The 15,181-nt window shown below is 44.6% G+C and overlaps 1 protein-coding gene across 11 annotated transcripts in view; it reads right to left on the reverse strand.

Annotated features, from left to right (window-relative positions):
• The window catches only part of ENTREP1 (endosomal transmembrane epsin interactor 1), a 68,810-nt gene that overhangs the window by 4,096 nt on the left and 49,533 nt on the right, over positions 1–15,181 (reverse strand). For all 11 annotated transcript variants that reach the window (XR_008316867.1, XR_008316866.1, XM_053299384.1 and 8 more), the window contains 2 exons: positions 11,525–11,659; positions 7,750–8,039 (listed from right to left, as the gene is read on the reverse strand). Coding sequence is in view for 9 of the 11 variants with exons in the window: in XM_053299384.1 (XP_053155359.1) it covers positions 7,750–8,039; positions 11,525–11,659 (425 nt within the window). In the remaining 2 variants the exon portion in view is untranslated. The remainder of the gene's footprint in view (positions 1–7,749; positions 8,040–11,524; positions 11,660–15,181) is intronic.

Raw genomic sequence — 15,181 nt, forward strand, 5'->3', positions numbered from 1 at the left:
CCAAGGTTAGGGGTGATCTAGATAAGGGCCATGGCATGTGGGGAGGAGGACTTTAACCTTTTGCCCCCATAATTCTCCCTATCCAGGTTACTCTGACATCCCTGGAAAGAACCTCCTGTTGGTACAAATTAGAGATTCTCTGCTAGGGAAAATAGCCATAAGGATGGGATTCATAGTGGTGCAAAGGGTTAAAGCTGCTCTCCCTCATCCTGTGGTCTCAACCAGGATCATCTTTAGGGGAGAAATAAAAATCACACAGGTGTAAGGCATACATTAAATACCTAGTTTGGCCTTCAAATACATTGAACTGGACTCATGTAACACAATGAAAAGATTAGACGTTGCAAGTACATTTGGAAATCAGGTTTCTGCTGAGCTTCAGTTTATACTGGATGTGCTGCCCAAAGACAAGGCTAAAGGATCCCCACTCAATCCCCTTGCAAACCCCACTGAGATAATCTCCAACCCAGCAGTCCTTGTGCCCTCCACCTTCAAACCCATTAGCCCCAAACCCATCAGGTGTGACTGCACAAATTACTACTCGAAGAACATCAGTCACAGCTAAGCAACCTGTGTTTATATCTACCCATCTAACAAAACAAAAACAAGGTTGCACTTTATTTTAATGTCATCAAACAAATCTCCCTCTACTTCCCTTTCCCTTTCATCGTCTCTCATCCTTCTAGTTCATAAGCCTGAGGGTAGAGTCCCTTACTTTCCTTAATGGACGGTGCTTGCCCCCAGGACTGTATTGGGTTTTTGGTTGAAGTGAGATAAACAAATATAGGCTTGTATCCAGAGAACTGTGAACAGTACACCACTTATTAAATAGGGATGTCTGCTGCCCTCTCCTCCATCCTACAGCCCCAGTACTTCTCAAAAAGCTGATCTTGAGAGTTGGGGACACCCAGGAAAAGGGGGGGGTAAGGTGGGTTTGCGGGGGAGAAAGTAGAAATTCCACCACCCTCTTGTATAAGCGGCTGCTCAGCTCTGAGCAAATGCTAGATGGAATCCAACCCAATATTAATAAAAAATAAAATATACTACAGTAAACCAAAGTTGGCAGAGATAACATGTTAGATCATATGGTACCCCACTCCAGCAGGAGTCTCCTACCACCCATCTCATGTCTCCTACCACCCATCTCTCCCTCTCTGCATGTGGAGAGCTGTGCTCTCAGAAGGCTGTGCAGGTCTATGCATATGCTGCATGTACAGAAGGGGCTAGACCCAATTCATCTTGTTATGATCTTTTAAATATATTTACCCCAAATCCTACAATTTGGGGTAATCCTATTCTTCAATCCTATTCTTCGACGTGGTCTCTGTCTTCTACACAAATGGGCTATGAGACCTCGTCAGAACCTAACAAGCTCAATTCTCCTGCTTCGGGCACAAACCCCGCCCCCAGCCGCTATATGTGGCTGCGCCACTCCTCATCCCCTGGTCTTTCTTCGTGTGCGCTTCAGTGAACATCGTGGAGTCTGCAGCTCGGCAATGAGTAGGATCAAGATATCCCCTTGTTGATTTTTCTTCCTGCTGCTTCAGTTTGTTAGTTTTTCTTTCTTTAATTCTTTCGCATAGTAGCGTTTTTTATTTGGCGTTTGTTTTTTGTGGTTTCCTCCTTCCTTGGAGCTCGTTTATGCTGGGCACAACAAATTTTTAAAAATGTATCCGCTGCAGATCTAAGATCCTTTCCCCTGATACTCATACCAAGTGTCTCTTGTGCTTGGGGGAACCCCACATTGTTGAGACCTGTCTTCACTGCCAGAAGTTCACGAAGTAGGCTCGCAAGAATAGGGCTTATTGCCTGTGCGCAGCCCTGTGGGATCTGGCTCTCCATTCCTCAGAAGCCCTATCATTGAAGCGGTCCATAAAAATGGCTTCATCGGTACAATCAGAGCATGTGGTATCCGCTCCTGTAGAGGCCGAAAACCCGACCCCGGTACCGGTCTCAGCTTCCTCTACTACTCGGCCTTCGATGGCTTTGAGTGAACCGGTGCGCTCAGAGGTCCTCCCTCAGCATCAGGCGCCTGTGGTACCGAAGTCCTTCCCGAATGCCTCGGGGTCAGTACCGAAGATAAAAAGGAAGAAGCTGCATTGTAATTTGCCAGCGGATCAGCACCTCCCTCCTATACCCAAGAAGAAGAAGAAAACGGAGGAAGTTCCTATTTCAGAGGCCCCTGTGGCCAAAAAGACTAAAGTGGCCTCAGATCGTCCAGCACACAAGTCGATGTCGACAAGACCTAGCTCACCCATGGCTGCGGAGTCGGAGGACTTAGCCCACAATTGGGCTAGATCGAGTAGAGAACGTTCAGTGGCAACAGATGAACCAGGATGTGCTTCATCAGAGGAAGCTTATTCTCCAACCAAGCCAGCAGAAGACGCATCATGGCTGCCTAGACACCGGTCGTCCCCCGAAGGCACCAAGAGGGTATCCCTCTTAGGGACTGTGGGACCCACTGGGAATGCTCCTCGACTTACAGACGGGATCGGTCCTGGGACCATCATGATCAATCATATCAAGATTCATACCGGACGCCGGAATATCGCTCACCCTTGGTAGACACTGAGCCTTCTTACGGTGTGTGGCGCCAGGACTCTGGATCTTGCAATCGATATCAAGTGGACTATCGGTCTGACTACTCGAACTATGCTTAACCCCTTTATGGGTCCCGTTATTCAGAAGGTCCTATGTATGGGAAACCTCCTATGAGGGGTGGCGTGAACCTCCCTCACACTTGGAAGTGAGGCCATGTTCCCACTCACTGCAACGCTCCCTGAGGGATTGTAATGAGCATCGCAAACCGCCCCCTTCGGTTCCAGTGATGCATCAGGCTACCGTACCTGTCCAAAGTTTCAGGTAGAACATTCCGCTTCGATACCGGACAATGCAAATAGCAAACCAGGCTTCCCTTTGGGTTCGACGCCCTTGACACAAGATTCTCTGGCTCCCCCGGAGCCTGAATATGAAAGTGATGCTAGCTCCCAGGGCTCTGAAGTCATTTCCCTGGGCTTGTCCCCACTCGACATACAGTCCAACTTGAAGCCTGTCTCCCCGTCAGAGAACCTCAAACTGTACTCTGCTTATGTGGCCCGAATAGCGTCAGCCTTGGGCGTGAGCCTCAGTAATCAGCAAAAAGGAGAACTGGACCCTTTGTTCAGCCTTATCGACTCAGAGGCCAAGGTACCAGCTGCTCTGCCCCTGAATTCGGCATTGCTGAAGGTCATGCGAGCTCACTGGAAAAAGCCAACACTTGCTCAGCCTAACAGGTGTTTAGAGAACTTCTGCAGGGTGCAACTGCAGGGTGATATGGCCTTTTTGAAAAATCATCCCACCCCGAATTCGATTGTCATGGAGGCTTCCTTGCAAAGCACCAGGGGTCACAGCCAGTCTGCACCAAGTGACAAGGAAAGCAGAAAATTGGATTCCTTCGGGAGAAGGCTGTATTTGGTCTCGGCCCTCCACTTGAGGGTGGCCAATTATCAGGCTTATAATGCCCGAAATAACCACTTTTTGTGGGAGAAAGTGGATCCTTTCCTGGATCTCCTCCCACAGGACAAGAGGGATCCGGCAAAAGCATTTTTCCGCCAGGCCATTCAGCTGGCAAAACAGGAACTTTATTCGGCCCGACATTTGGTGAAATGTGCGGCCAAGGTGATGGCCACATCTGTGGCGCTCAGATGACATGCTTGGCTGCGCTCGTCTGGACTTAACTATGAGGCACGTGCTAGGGTCAAGGACTTGCCTTTTGAGGGCTCTAATCTCTTTTCAGAACAGACTGATGACATGTTCCAGAAAGTGCAGCAGTTGAGAACAGCATGTTCTATGTCGTATGCTTCGCCGACTACCAAACCACAGAAAACTGCCAGGTGGTCACCTTATCAGACACAGAGGGCCTCTTCCCAGCAACATTCGCCTTCAGAACAGTCCTTTCATGGCAACAAATTCCAACCAAGATACAAGTCAGGTGGGCAGCCCAGTAAGCCAGCCTTTCAGAAACAGCACCAGAATATCTCCCAGAAGAAGCAATGACTCAGGGACAAAGTGACTATGGACTAGTAAGTCCTCACAATTATACATTTGGGCTATGCCCTGCAGTTTTGCGGGACACAGCTGGTGTCCGGAATTGTGGTGACTCCTTGCACCAGGGAGTTGGATCAAGAGGTCGCTGCTCTCCTGGATCAAGAAAGTCACCAACCCTGACAGCCCCAAGTTCTATGCCCAGTACTTTCTTGTGTCAAAGCCATATGGCAGTCAGCACCCTATACTAGACCTCAGGGCTCTAAACAAACATTTGGTCTACAAAAGGTTCCGAATGCTGTCAGTACCGACCAACCATTATGACCATCCTGGAAAAGAACAAATGGATGGTTTCCCTGGATACTATCACGTTTCAATATGCCCTCAGCATCGATGCTTCCTACATTTTCAGATCGGCGAGATCACCTATCAATTCAAGGCCTTGCCGTTTGGCCTCACGACTGCATTGAGGGTCTTTACGAAATGTCTAGCCCCGGGGGGTGGTGTTCCTGCAGGCGCAAGGTTTGCAGGTGCTGCCATAGCTAGACGATTGGCTCATCTTGGCGAGCACCAGGCGTGCAGTCCTGGATGCCCTCGAGATTGTGATAGATACCCTACAGGAGCTGGGTTTCCAAATAAACTTCAAAAAATCTCAGTTGGAACCCACCCGTTGAATTCAGTTCATTGGACTGATATTCGACATGACCTTGGAAAAGGTCTTCCTTCTGATGGGCTGCATAGTTACTCTCAAGAGAATGGTGGCCTCTTTCCTAGCTGGTGGCCCACAGGCTATGCACTCCATACAGCGCCTGCTGGGTCACATGGCAGCGAGTACATACATGCTACCTCAAGTGCATCTTTGAATGCACGTCATTCAGAGGTGGTTTTTAGACGTGTTCGATCCCCTTCGGGATCCGGGCCATCTAGAACAAACTCCCCCTCGATGAATACAGGCAATGGCAGAGTGGTGGATGGAGTTTTGGCACCTAAGTGTCAGTACTCCTTTTCAGGCCCCTCAAGCCTGATGGGTGGTCACAAGAGATGCATTGGAGCTCAATTGGGGGGCACACCTGGAAGGGCTTCATCTGAGTGGACAATGGTCCCCCAAAGAGAGGACTCTACACATCAATTATCTGGAGCTGCTGGCCTTTTCAATGCTCTCAAAGGCTTCCTGCCCCTGTTTTGGAGTCATCCAGTGATAATACTGACAGACAATACAACAGCAAAAGCCTTTGTCAATCAACAGGGTGGCATGTCCTTGAGGAGCCTTCTGTTTCTGGCTCTGGAGCTTTGGCATTGGTGTGTGGCACATGCAGTATCGCCTCAGGCAGTTCATATAGAAGGTGCACTGAATGTCCAAGCAGACACTCTGAGCAGATTGACTGTGGTCTCCCACAAGTGGGCTTTACACCAAGGTGTTCTCAGGGACATAAACTGGGGAGTCCCATTACTGGACCTATTTGCTTCCTGGGACAATGCACAATGTGCCCTCTATTGCTCCATGGGAGGGGAGGGCGAGGGCTCTCTAGGCGATGCCTTTGTCTGATCTTGGACAGGCCCCTTTCTGTATGTGTTTCTCCTGTTCCCCCTCATTCTGAAGATCCTGCACAAACTGAGGGTGGATCGGGCCAGGACAATCCTGATAGCCCCATGGTGGCCCAGGAGGCCTTGGTATTCTGTCCTGAGGTGCTTGGCAGTGGGTTAGAAACACCTGACTGCCCTGCCAGACTTGCTGTCACAGGAGAAGAGACGGGTGCTTCACTCAGATGTTTGGTCCCTCCATCTGACAGCATGGAAGGTCCTGCCGACTTCCCATTGAGACTTAGGGAAGTTCTGGTTGCTGCTAGAAAACAGTCCACACGGAAATCATATGATCACAAGTGGACTCGTTTCTGTTCCTTCGCTGTACTGCATAACTTTGATGCGTTTAATCAATCCATTCAAGATATATGTAATTATCTGTTGTCTCGTAAGGAATCTGGTTTAAAGCTTTCATTCCTTAAGGCTGCCATTGTGGCACGTTCTCCCACTGACTGGGCTTTGTGGTTTAAAGATCCAGTGGTAAAAGGTTTTCTGAATGGTTTGACTCATATGTTCCCAGATGATCCTGTCATGTCACCAACCTGGGACCTGTCAGTGGTACTGGCTGGCCTGCTACGGCTGCCATTTGAGCCCCTGGCTTCAATTGATCCTCGTCTTCTGACCTGGAAGGATGCCTTTTTGGTGGCCGTGACCTCTGCCAGGAGGTTCAGTGAGTTGCGGGCCCTGAAGGCTGACCAACCGTACCTTCAGTTCAATAAGGATGAGGTCATGCTCAGGCCGGATGTCCAGTTCCTGCCCAAAGTGGTGTCCATGTTTCACTATTCATCCCCGCTCACTTTGCTCATGTTTTTTTCCAAAGCCTTCATCGGATGCGGAAAGAAGGTTACACCGTTTGGACATTCAAAGGGCGTTATCCTTCTACGTTCAGAGGTCTGCTGACTGGAGGAAACCTCCTTCCTTGTTCATTCTATATGATGGGCCACGTAAAGGTCTACAGCTTTCGGCCCAGTCCATGTCTAGATGGATAGTTTCCACAATGGAACTTTGTTATCAATTGGCTCATAAGCATTTGCCTACTACAGTTAAGGCACACTCTGTTAGGTCCATGGCAGCCTCTGTGGCCTTTGATCGTGTGGTCCCATTGGACGCTATATGTCAGGCAGCTACTCCCCATTCATTTATCCGTCATTATGCAATTGATACCAGGGCACAGAATGATGCTATGTCTGAAAATCCATTTTCAGTTGATGTACTTGTTTCTGCAATAAAAATTTCTGGCAGATTACAGTATATTTGCTTCTGTTCTTCCCTCCTCCTTGAGTGTCAGCTTGTTATGCGCCCATTTGTGTAGAAGACAGAGACCATGGCAAAGAACAGGTTATTCACCTGTAACTTTGGTTCTTCTAGAGGTCATCTGTACTTCTACACACCTCCCCGTCCTCCCCGCGGGGTTCACTGATGCTGGACTCTGTGACTGAGAAAATGAGGAGTGGCGCAGCCACATACAGTGGCTAGGGGCGGAGTTCCCGCCCAAAGCAGGAGAATTGAGCTTGTTAGATTCCAATGAGGTCTCTGTGCAGGCACATAGCCCATTTTTGAAGAAGTACAGATGACCACTAGAAAAACCAAAGTGACAGTACCTGAGTAACCTGTTGCTCCACACTTTTCAGTTCCAGTGCAGAGACTTTTTCTGTGTTAAAACCACCCCTATTCCCACAGATGTAGTTATTATATTTTTGTACCTTCCCATCTGTTAGCTCTGACTGGTTTACAATAAATAATATTATTTAGTATATGCTTGTGCTGGTTGCTACTCCACCTTGTTATTAGGGTGAGGTTGGAAATCTGTAATTTTATACTTTAAGAAGATATTTCTCCATACTCACCATCTTTTAGCCAGCTCTGGGTATGCTCATATAGAACATTAGATTCAGAGCTGAAGTAGAGACTGACCTATTACTTCAATGGGTTTTTCCATGCTCACATTTCATTCCTAGAATGAAAGGACCCCAAACGATCTATTCTGACTCAACAACTGTATTTCCTTTCCCAAAACAAAGTTGACAGGGCCCAGCAATCCATGCTAAATTTGTTGAACTGTGTTTTCTATTCCAAAAAACCCCAGCTGCATCCTGGAAGCCACAATTCCATTTAACGTGAGTCCAGCTACAACAACAAAACTACCTGTTCAAGGAAGCTGGCACTGGTGATGGCTTCCTCCATGTGCTCCTCATCTGATTTTAAAACAGATTTTATGTCTTCCACTAGTTCATGTATGTCAGGGGTCATGCTGCAGGACGACTGCTCCAGGAACTTTGCCACAAGCAGCTTAGTATCTATGTATGACTTGTAGTCTATCAAAGAGCGAGGCCTTGAGCGCAAAGCTTTTCCTCTCAGACTCTTTCGCAAAATGACCTTCGCTCGTTCTGGTTTGAGTTCTGTTTGGGTGGCAACTTCACAGCTTAGCACTGGACCTGAAGACAGAGAAAATCTCATTGGATGCATTTGGGTCATTGAGAGGAGGGGGAGGAAACACACATATAGATAGTAAAATCCTATCGGTAGAAGAAACTAGCAAAACGCCACAGGTAAAATGCAATATTGCTATTAAAGCAGGGAGTCAAACCTAATGGAACCTGTACCCAAAGCTGGTTCAGGGAGGTTTTTTGAGTGAATTGGAATCCTAAAATCACTTGGTTGCCTTCAACTTGAACCAAACCTCTAAATACAAAAAGTGGTAACTGGTTCAATAATCAGCTTTACAATAATCAGCTTAAAATACATGATTAATGTTTTAACTTTTAAAAAAAAATCCTGCTGTATGTTTTTTGTTTGTAGCTCTAAAAAAACAGAGATATATATTAAAATTAAATAAATAATGCTATCTTTATTTTTAAAGTTGCATTACAAGCAAGAGAATTTGACACTGTTCTGCATGCGTATGTTAAGAGATTCAAAGTGATTACAAAGCCACTTTAAAGTCTGAAGTGAGATGTTAAAAAAACATTGAACCACTTGAGCTGGGACGAAACCCACATTTTTAATGGTTAGATTCCCTGCTATTAAGGAATTTTTTGAATGAAACTATTTGGCAATGATTCTCAAAGTCACGTCAAAAGACCAAACTGGGGGGTGGGGGTGGGGTGGGGCAGGATATTGGATGGCATCACAGTATCACTAATGCAATATATGTCAGTACAAGGCACCTTCACCATATTGAGACTTCCTAAAGCCCGCCCCCCCCAAACAGTTATTGAAGGCTGGGAGACCTCCAGCAGTGGCAGTGGATATTTTATTTATCTATCATAATTTTATACTGCCTGATATGGCATCTCTAGGCGGTGTACAGAATTTAACACAACAAATATAAAACCAAGTAAAAACAGCTAAAATTTAACATAATAAAAAGTAAAAACAATGTCATAAGATAAAAAAACAAATTAAACAGTTTAAAATCAATTTCAGTTAAAAGCCTGAGAAAACAGGTGCATCTTGAGGGTCTTCCTAAACGAAAACAGAGAAGGAGATGCTCTTATTTCAATGAGGGGCATATTCCAAAGCCCCGGGGCAGCCACAGAGAAGGCCCGGTCCTGAGTCGCCACCAAACAAGTCAGCGGCAACTCTAACTGGATCTCTCTAGATGGTCTTAATAGGCAACAGGGTTTATGACAAAGAAGTGTTCGTTGTGGTTCATGGTGCATGGTGGAAAGGGAGGATATCAGGAACCTGTTAGTGGATTGCCTCTGCTTGTGGTTCCCAGATATATCCCCACACCTGTCCCTTAAGTCCACCCCCACCCCCATCACCCCCTTGCAGCGCATACAATATCTTTGTTGGAAGTCCCCTGTCCATCAGCAACAGCCTTGGGGGCAGAGCCTGGGAAGCTTCAGCACAGAGGGAGGGGGGAAGACAGCTGCCATAACTAACATAACATAACATAAACACAACTGCCCCTTTACCTAGGCAAATCTGCTATTATATTTTAAAAATGTGGAATTGTGCTAAGTACTAATACTACTTCAGGAACATGCTCAGCATAGGGAGTAATAAATGGAGGACTGGAAAAAGAAAGGAAGAAAAGGATGCCAGACTAGGAACCAAGGACAGGAATTACTCAATGTCACAATACTGAATGCTTCAAAAAGCTACATACGATATGGTGATGACGGCCGCTTCCCCTATTCAAGACAGAAGGCCCAATTATTATTTTTTCACTCTATGCAAGCAAATATGCCAAAACTTGCCAACAGAATAACTTATGGGATGATCTCAACAATCCTAACCAGCCAATAAAATGGGGCAAAGGGGAGGAAGAGCAGAGGGCAGTAGCGACAGACAGACCAATTTGCAAAGGGAAAATGGGCAGAGGATGTCTTAGGATATAGATTAATTGTTGATACCATCTAATAAAGACAGACCCATTGCCAAAACATACTCTCAGATGTGAAGTGTGACGAAGTTTAAGATTAACAGGAACCCCATGTAGGCGTCATGAAAGTGAGGACATTGTATATGGCTACAGCACTCTCCAAGATTGCACTGGCAAGTGATACAGTACGTACTCACAGAGAGAGACTTCCAATGATTACAGCTGAGGCACCCCAGCAGTCTTCTCAAGGGAAAATCTCTCCTCAAGCAGCACACTGCTGCTCTTTTCAGACAAACCATATGATTGTGCAAGTGCAGGGGCAGGGCTTACATGCACGCCCTTATGAATGATGGACTGTGTCCATGAGTAGAACGCCACTTGAACAAGGCTTGGAAGAAGGGGGTATTAAGGCAGGAAAGCAAGTTAACTTTGTTGCACTACATGGTTCTTCAGATTAAATAATGAGCAGCAAAAAAAAAAAAAAAAAAGGTGGAGAAAGTCCCTGATGATTGGAAGAAGAACACAAGCAACGAAAGGGAACCTAGAAATCTTGCTAATTTTTTAAATTAGAGTTCTAATGCAGATAAGGAATAAAAATACAGAAAATGAAATTAATCCCAAGGATATATTGTACCCAAGGATATATTGTACCCAAGAGCCCCTGGTGGTGCAGTGGTAAAACTGCCGCCCTGTAACCAGAAGGTTGCAAGTTCGATCCTGACCAGGGGCTCAAGGTTGACTCAGCCTTCCATCCTTCCGAGGTCGGTAAAATGAGTACCCAGAATGTTGGGGGCAATATGCTACATCATTGTAAACCGCTTAGAGAGCTCCGGCTATAGAGCGGTATATAAATGTAAGTGCTATTGCTATTGCTATTGCTATTTTATGCTCGTGCCTTCTGATGTGCCTGCTTCACTTTGCACTTGGACTAAACACAAAACCTTCAAACTCTTCCAGGTTACACTCTTAATTGTATGGAAACAGTCTGGGCTGTCCATTAGATGCATGAGACTAGAGTTGGAAAACTTGCCGACATTTATCTGGAAATATGATGGATCATATCTGAAATATCTGAATGAATTTGAAATTTTTATTTAGTAGTGTACAGGGCTGGCATCCATGTACACAGACACATAGAATTTTTTAGCTCTACATAGCATTGTGCTCTGGAATTTTGACCTTGGGTCCAAAAGATTTAGGTTCAAATTCTAGCTTGGCCAAGGACTCATTGGATGGGCTTTAGTAACTCAATTTTGTTTGCCAAGGGCAGCTTTCCACAAACAACAGATGATGTGGTAAATCTGCAACTTGATTGTACTGCTTCAAATTTTATCCCATTTTGCAGGTGGGAGCTCACATTACTAAATGTTCAGTCACATGAGCCTTCACAGGCAATCTGAAATGGTATGGTTCAGATCCAGCTTTACCACCTCATCTATTTGGAGAGACAGCTGCAGAATACACACTAATAAGCTAAGTACACACATTTATCTTACACTAGATAACTTGCTCTTCTGAGACACCTGTAGCCCTGCAGACAAGCACAAATATGCCTCTAAATGGCAAACTTCCAGGAAAATAAACAGTCACCTCTGGGTGGAAAGCCACGCAGCACAGGATCACTTTTGGATCGTTTCCGAAGAGGCTTGAAGGCTCCTGCAGGTGCCGAATTCATATCTGGATGCAAGATGGTCTCTCTAGTCAAAGAGTTGAGAGCATCTCCATCTATTGGAAAAATCCAGAAGAGACAGGAAAAATCAGTTAGCATAAACTTGCATATGATTTACAGACAAAAAGATCCTCAGCAGGTGCATTAATGATTCATTCATATAGATTTCCACAGTTATTTTTAAGCCAAACATTGGATCCCAAGCGATATCAATATTTTTATTTACTTATTTACCAACAAAAATGGTTTTCCTCCTTGAAAATATATTACAAGAGTGAAAACTTGCCTATTAGACACAATAATTGATGGCTGGCATCCTGACAGAGTGCTTGCAGAGAGACATTACACTTGTGCAAGGACTTGTGCAGGCATGCTTTGCTACACCAGCAACACGCATTCCAAATCAGTGCTGCACTAGCTTAATGCTGTTGTGCTAGCTTAACAACATAGCACAAGGATGTTATGCAAAGCAAGGAATGTCTGTTCAACATTATTTATTTTATTTCTTACATATCTATACCGCCCCATGCAAAATAGTCCCTGGGTGGTGTACAATCTAAAAAGGACTTTGCACTAGCAGTTCCGCAGCACTTCTTGCATGACCTTGTAGTGCAATGTATTTCCCAGAAGAGGTCTTTCATTAGCAGTTGTGCAACATCACAGAGCACCAAAACTTTCACACAGTTCCAACCACCTTCTTGAGAGAGAGCAACTTATTTCTAAGTCTCCACATGTGTCAGCAATAGTGTACCCCAAGAAATTTCTAAAAACACCTTTACTATGTCACATATGGCTCAGATTACTCAAGGAACACCAGTTTAAACAAAACATCTTTTTGGGAGCATAATTTAGCTCTTTCATGCAGAGGCCAATAGTGTGGGTGCAGAGGTGCAGCTGGTCTTCATGTTAGAACAGTTCAGAGGGCACTCAAAGTATAGACAAGTCCCCAAAACTCTTACCAGGAATGTACGTAGTGAGCAGGGATGCTGAGACAGAAGAGGCATGCAAAAGCTGGATCCAGAGTGTACTATTCTAGCAAGTGCCTTTCTTTCAACTCCCCAGCAACAGTCTGATATAGCATAGGGGACTCGGAAAAGGCTATGGGGACACCTCCTAACCCAGGTACACAGACCGAAAAACCAAATTACTATTTAACCATCGGATTCTGATATCAGCATTCACAGACTACGGAGAATTCAATAGGTTTATAGGCAAGTATTTTTAACAACAGTGAAATTTCAACATACGCAGTCCCAACACCCACAGTTTTGCGTATCCTTAGTCGAGCAATAGAGACCCAACTTTGGTATATGGGGGTACAAAAAGGATGAATATTTGAGTATCCGTGGTTCCTAGGTGGCCAGAAGTGACCTCTGAGCTCATTTCCAGACACCATTTTGCTTAAAAGCAGCCATTTTGTGGCTCTTCAGTTTTAAAAAAGTATTGCTTCCTGTGATTTTTGGCTGAAAATTGGCCTAATTTGTCAGTTGTGGGGGGGGGGCATAGCTGGATAGCAGAGGCGTATCTAGGGAAAATAGCGCCTAGGGCAAACACTGAAATTGCGCCCACTGTCCAAATATCTGACAACCATCTTTCAGATAACTTTACCATAATATCAGCTGAAAAATACAAGTCAGGCTCGTTAATCTATTAATATTTCAAAAACTATTTAGCAGTGGACTTAGCCAGACCAAAAAATGCTGGAAAACTACAAATTTCAGTATGCTGGGGCACATGAAATACCCAAATACTATGTGGAGGTGTATTTGGAAAACTAAACAGAAGTGGCTGTCTAATTCTCTACTATGCATCATAACATCACCATTATATAAGTTTTAAACAATTTGACTTTTCCCAGATACTCTGAAAATAATGAAAGGATATGCAGAGTAAACTGTGCCACTGCTTGGAATATATCCTAGCATTTCAGAAAGACAGTTAAAATGAGAGCAAAAGAGCAAGAAACTCCCAGTGGGCCTTCATACTCAGGATTTCACACTGATTCAAAGACAAACTCACCATTAATAGCCATATTATTAAGACATCACATTTAACTCACTTATCACAAGAAGCAAAGTAAGAGAAAATGAATACAATCCTAGCTCATAAGCTTCAGCTCAGTATTCACAAGCCCTGATTCTCTGTACATAGTGCCAATCTGAATATGTGTACCGTGTCTTATATTATATTAATTTTTTTAAAAAAATAACCTCTAGCCCCTTTGGGAGGCTTCCTAAAGGCTGTGGGGGGTTCTGCAAAGGTCCCCCCTCCCCCCGCTGGCCTCTCAGGCCCCGCAGGGACCATTTGAGCATGTGTGGTGGCCATTTTTAAAAATAATTTTTTTAAAAATGGCTGCTCAAAACAAAATGGCCACTGCGCATGCTCAAATGGCCTCTGCAAGGCCTGGCATGACCTAGGGCCTCACAGAGGCCATTGGAGCATGCACGGTGGCCATTTTGTTTTCGGCAGCCATTTGTTCTTTAATTTTTTGATTTTACAAAATGGCGCCCCCTTCAAGTGGCACATGCCCTGCCTGCCCCACCCTAGATACGCCCCTGCTGGACAGCTAAAGACCCACGGAGCACAGTATGACACTTTATTTCAATTATTTCTGCCCTTTTCAGTCTTTTTGCCCACAGAAGCCTACTCACTCTGCCAATATTCACAGTTTCATTATCAGTTTCATTATTAAACCTGTATTATTTATACAGTTTCATTATTAAACCTGGTGGAGGTTTAATAGATTTCAGAGAATCCAGCGTTTCAAAGGAAGATCGAGCTGTTCATATCTGCTAGATTTGCAGTCATATACATTCTCATTCTCTCTCTCTCTCTCTCTCTCACACACACACACAGACACACACACACACAGACACACACACTCAAGAATCACTGAGAAGCCAAAATGGGAACATTTGCCTACTCTTGAAGATCACAGTGTGTGTGTCTAGTCCGACAGGAATGTTTTCCAGAGCTAATTCAGTGCTATGAATAATCAGTGGCTCACAAACGGCATAAGGGTGTGTCAACCTAGAAATGCTGCATTTGCACAATTTGCATAAGTTGTGCAAGCGCAAAATTTGTGTCAGTTGTGTTACATAAGAGTAAGCCCATTAAAAATAATACTTTTGCATAATGCAAATATTGCATAAATTGTATGTGCGCAAATTGCAAAAACACAACGTTATTAGGCTAACATACTCTTATGCAGTATGTGAGCTACTAAATGCAAGACAAGATGGTGATCAGGAAATGTGCGCACAGTTATTTGCAAAAGATATATTTTGGGAGTAATTGATACATTCCTTTATTAAAATTATTTATATCCCACTTTTAGATTTAAACTACAAAAGTTGCTAATGCTCACCCATGCAGATTTTGTTTTGTGTTTAGAAATGCAACCAAATCAGGATTCTCTATACTGTGGTGACCTGGTGCTAGTTTTTTTTAAAATATAGGATATTTTTCACATAGGCAGTATATCTCAATGAAGTCAAAAAGCAGTGGCCATAAACAGAACTATCAACCCAGAAAGGAAACATTTAAAAAGCTGGTGGCACCTCTTTACGTACCTGTCA

Source organism: Hemicordylus capensis, chromosome 2 (genome assembly GCF_027244095.1).
Source record: "Hemicordylus capensis ecotype Gifberg chromosome 2, rHemCap1.1.pri, whole genome shotgun sequence".
In the NCBI taxonomy this organism is placed as follows: Eukaryota; Metazoa; Chordata; class Lepidosauria; order Squamata; family Cordylidae; genus Hemicordylus; species Hemicordylus capensis.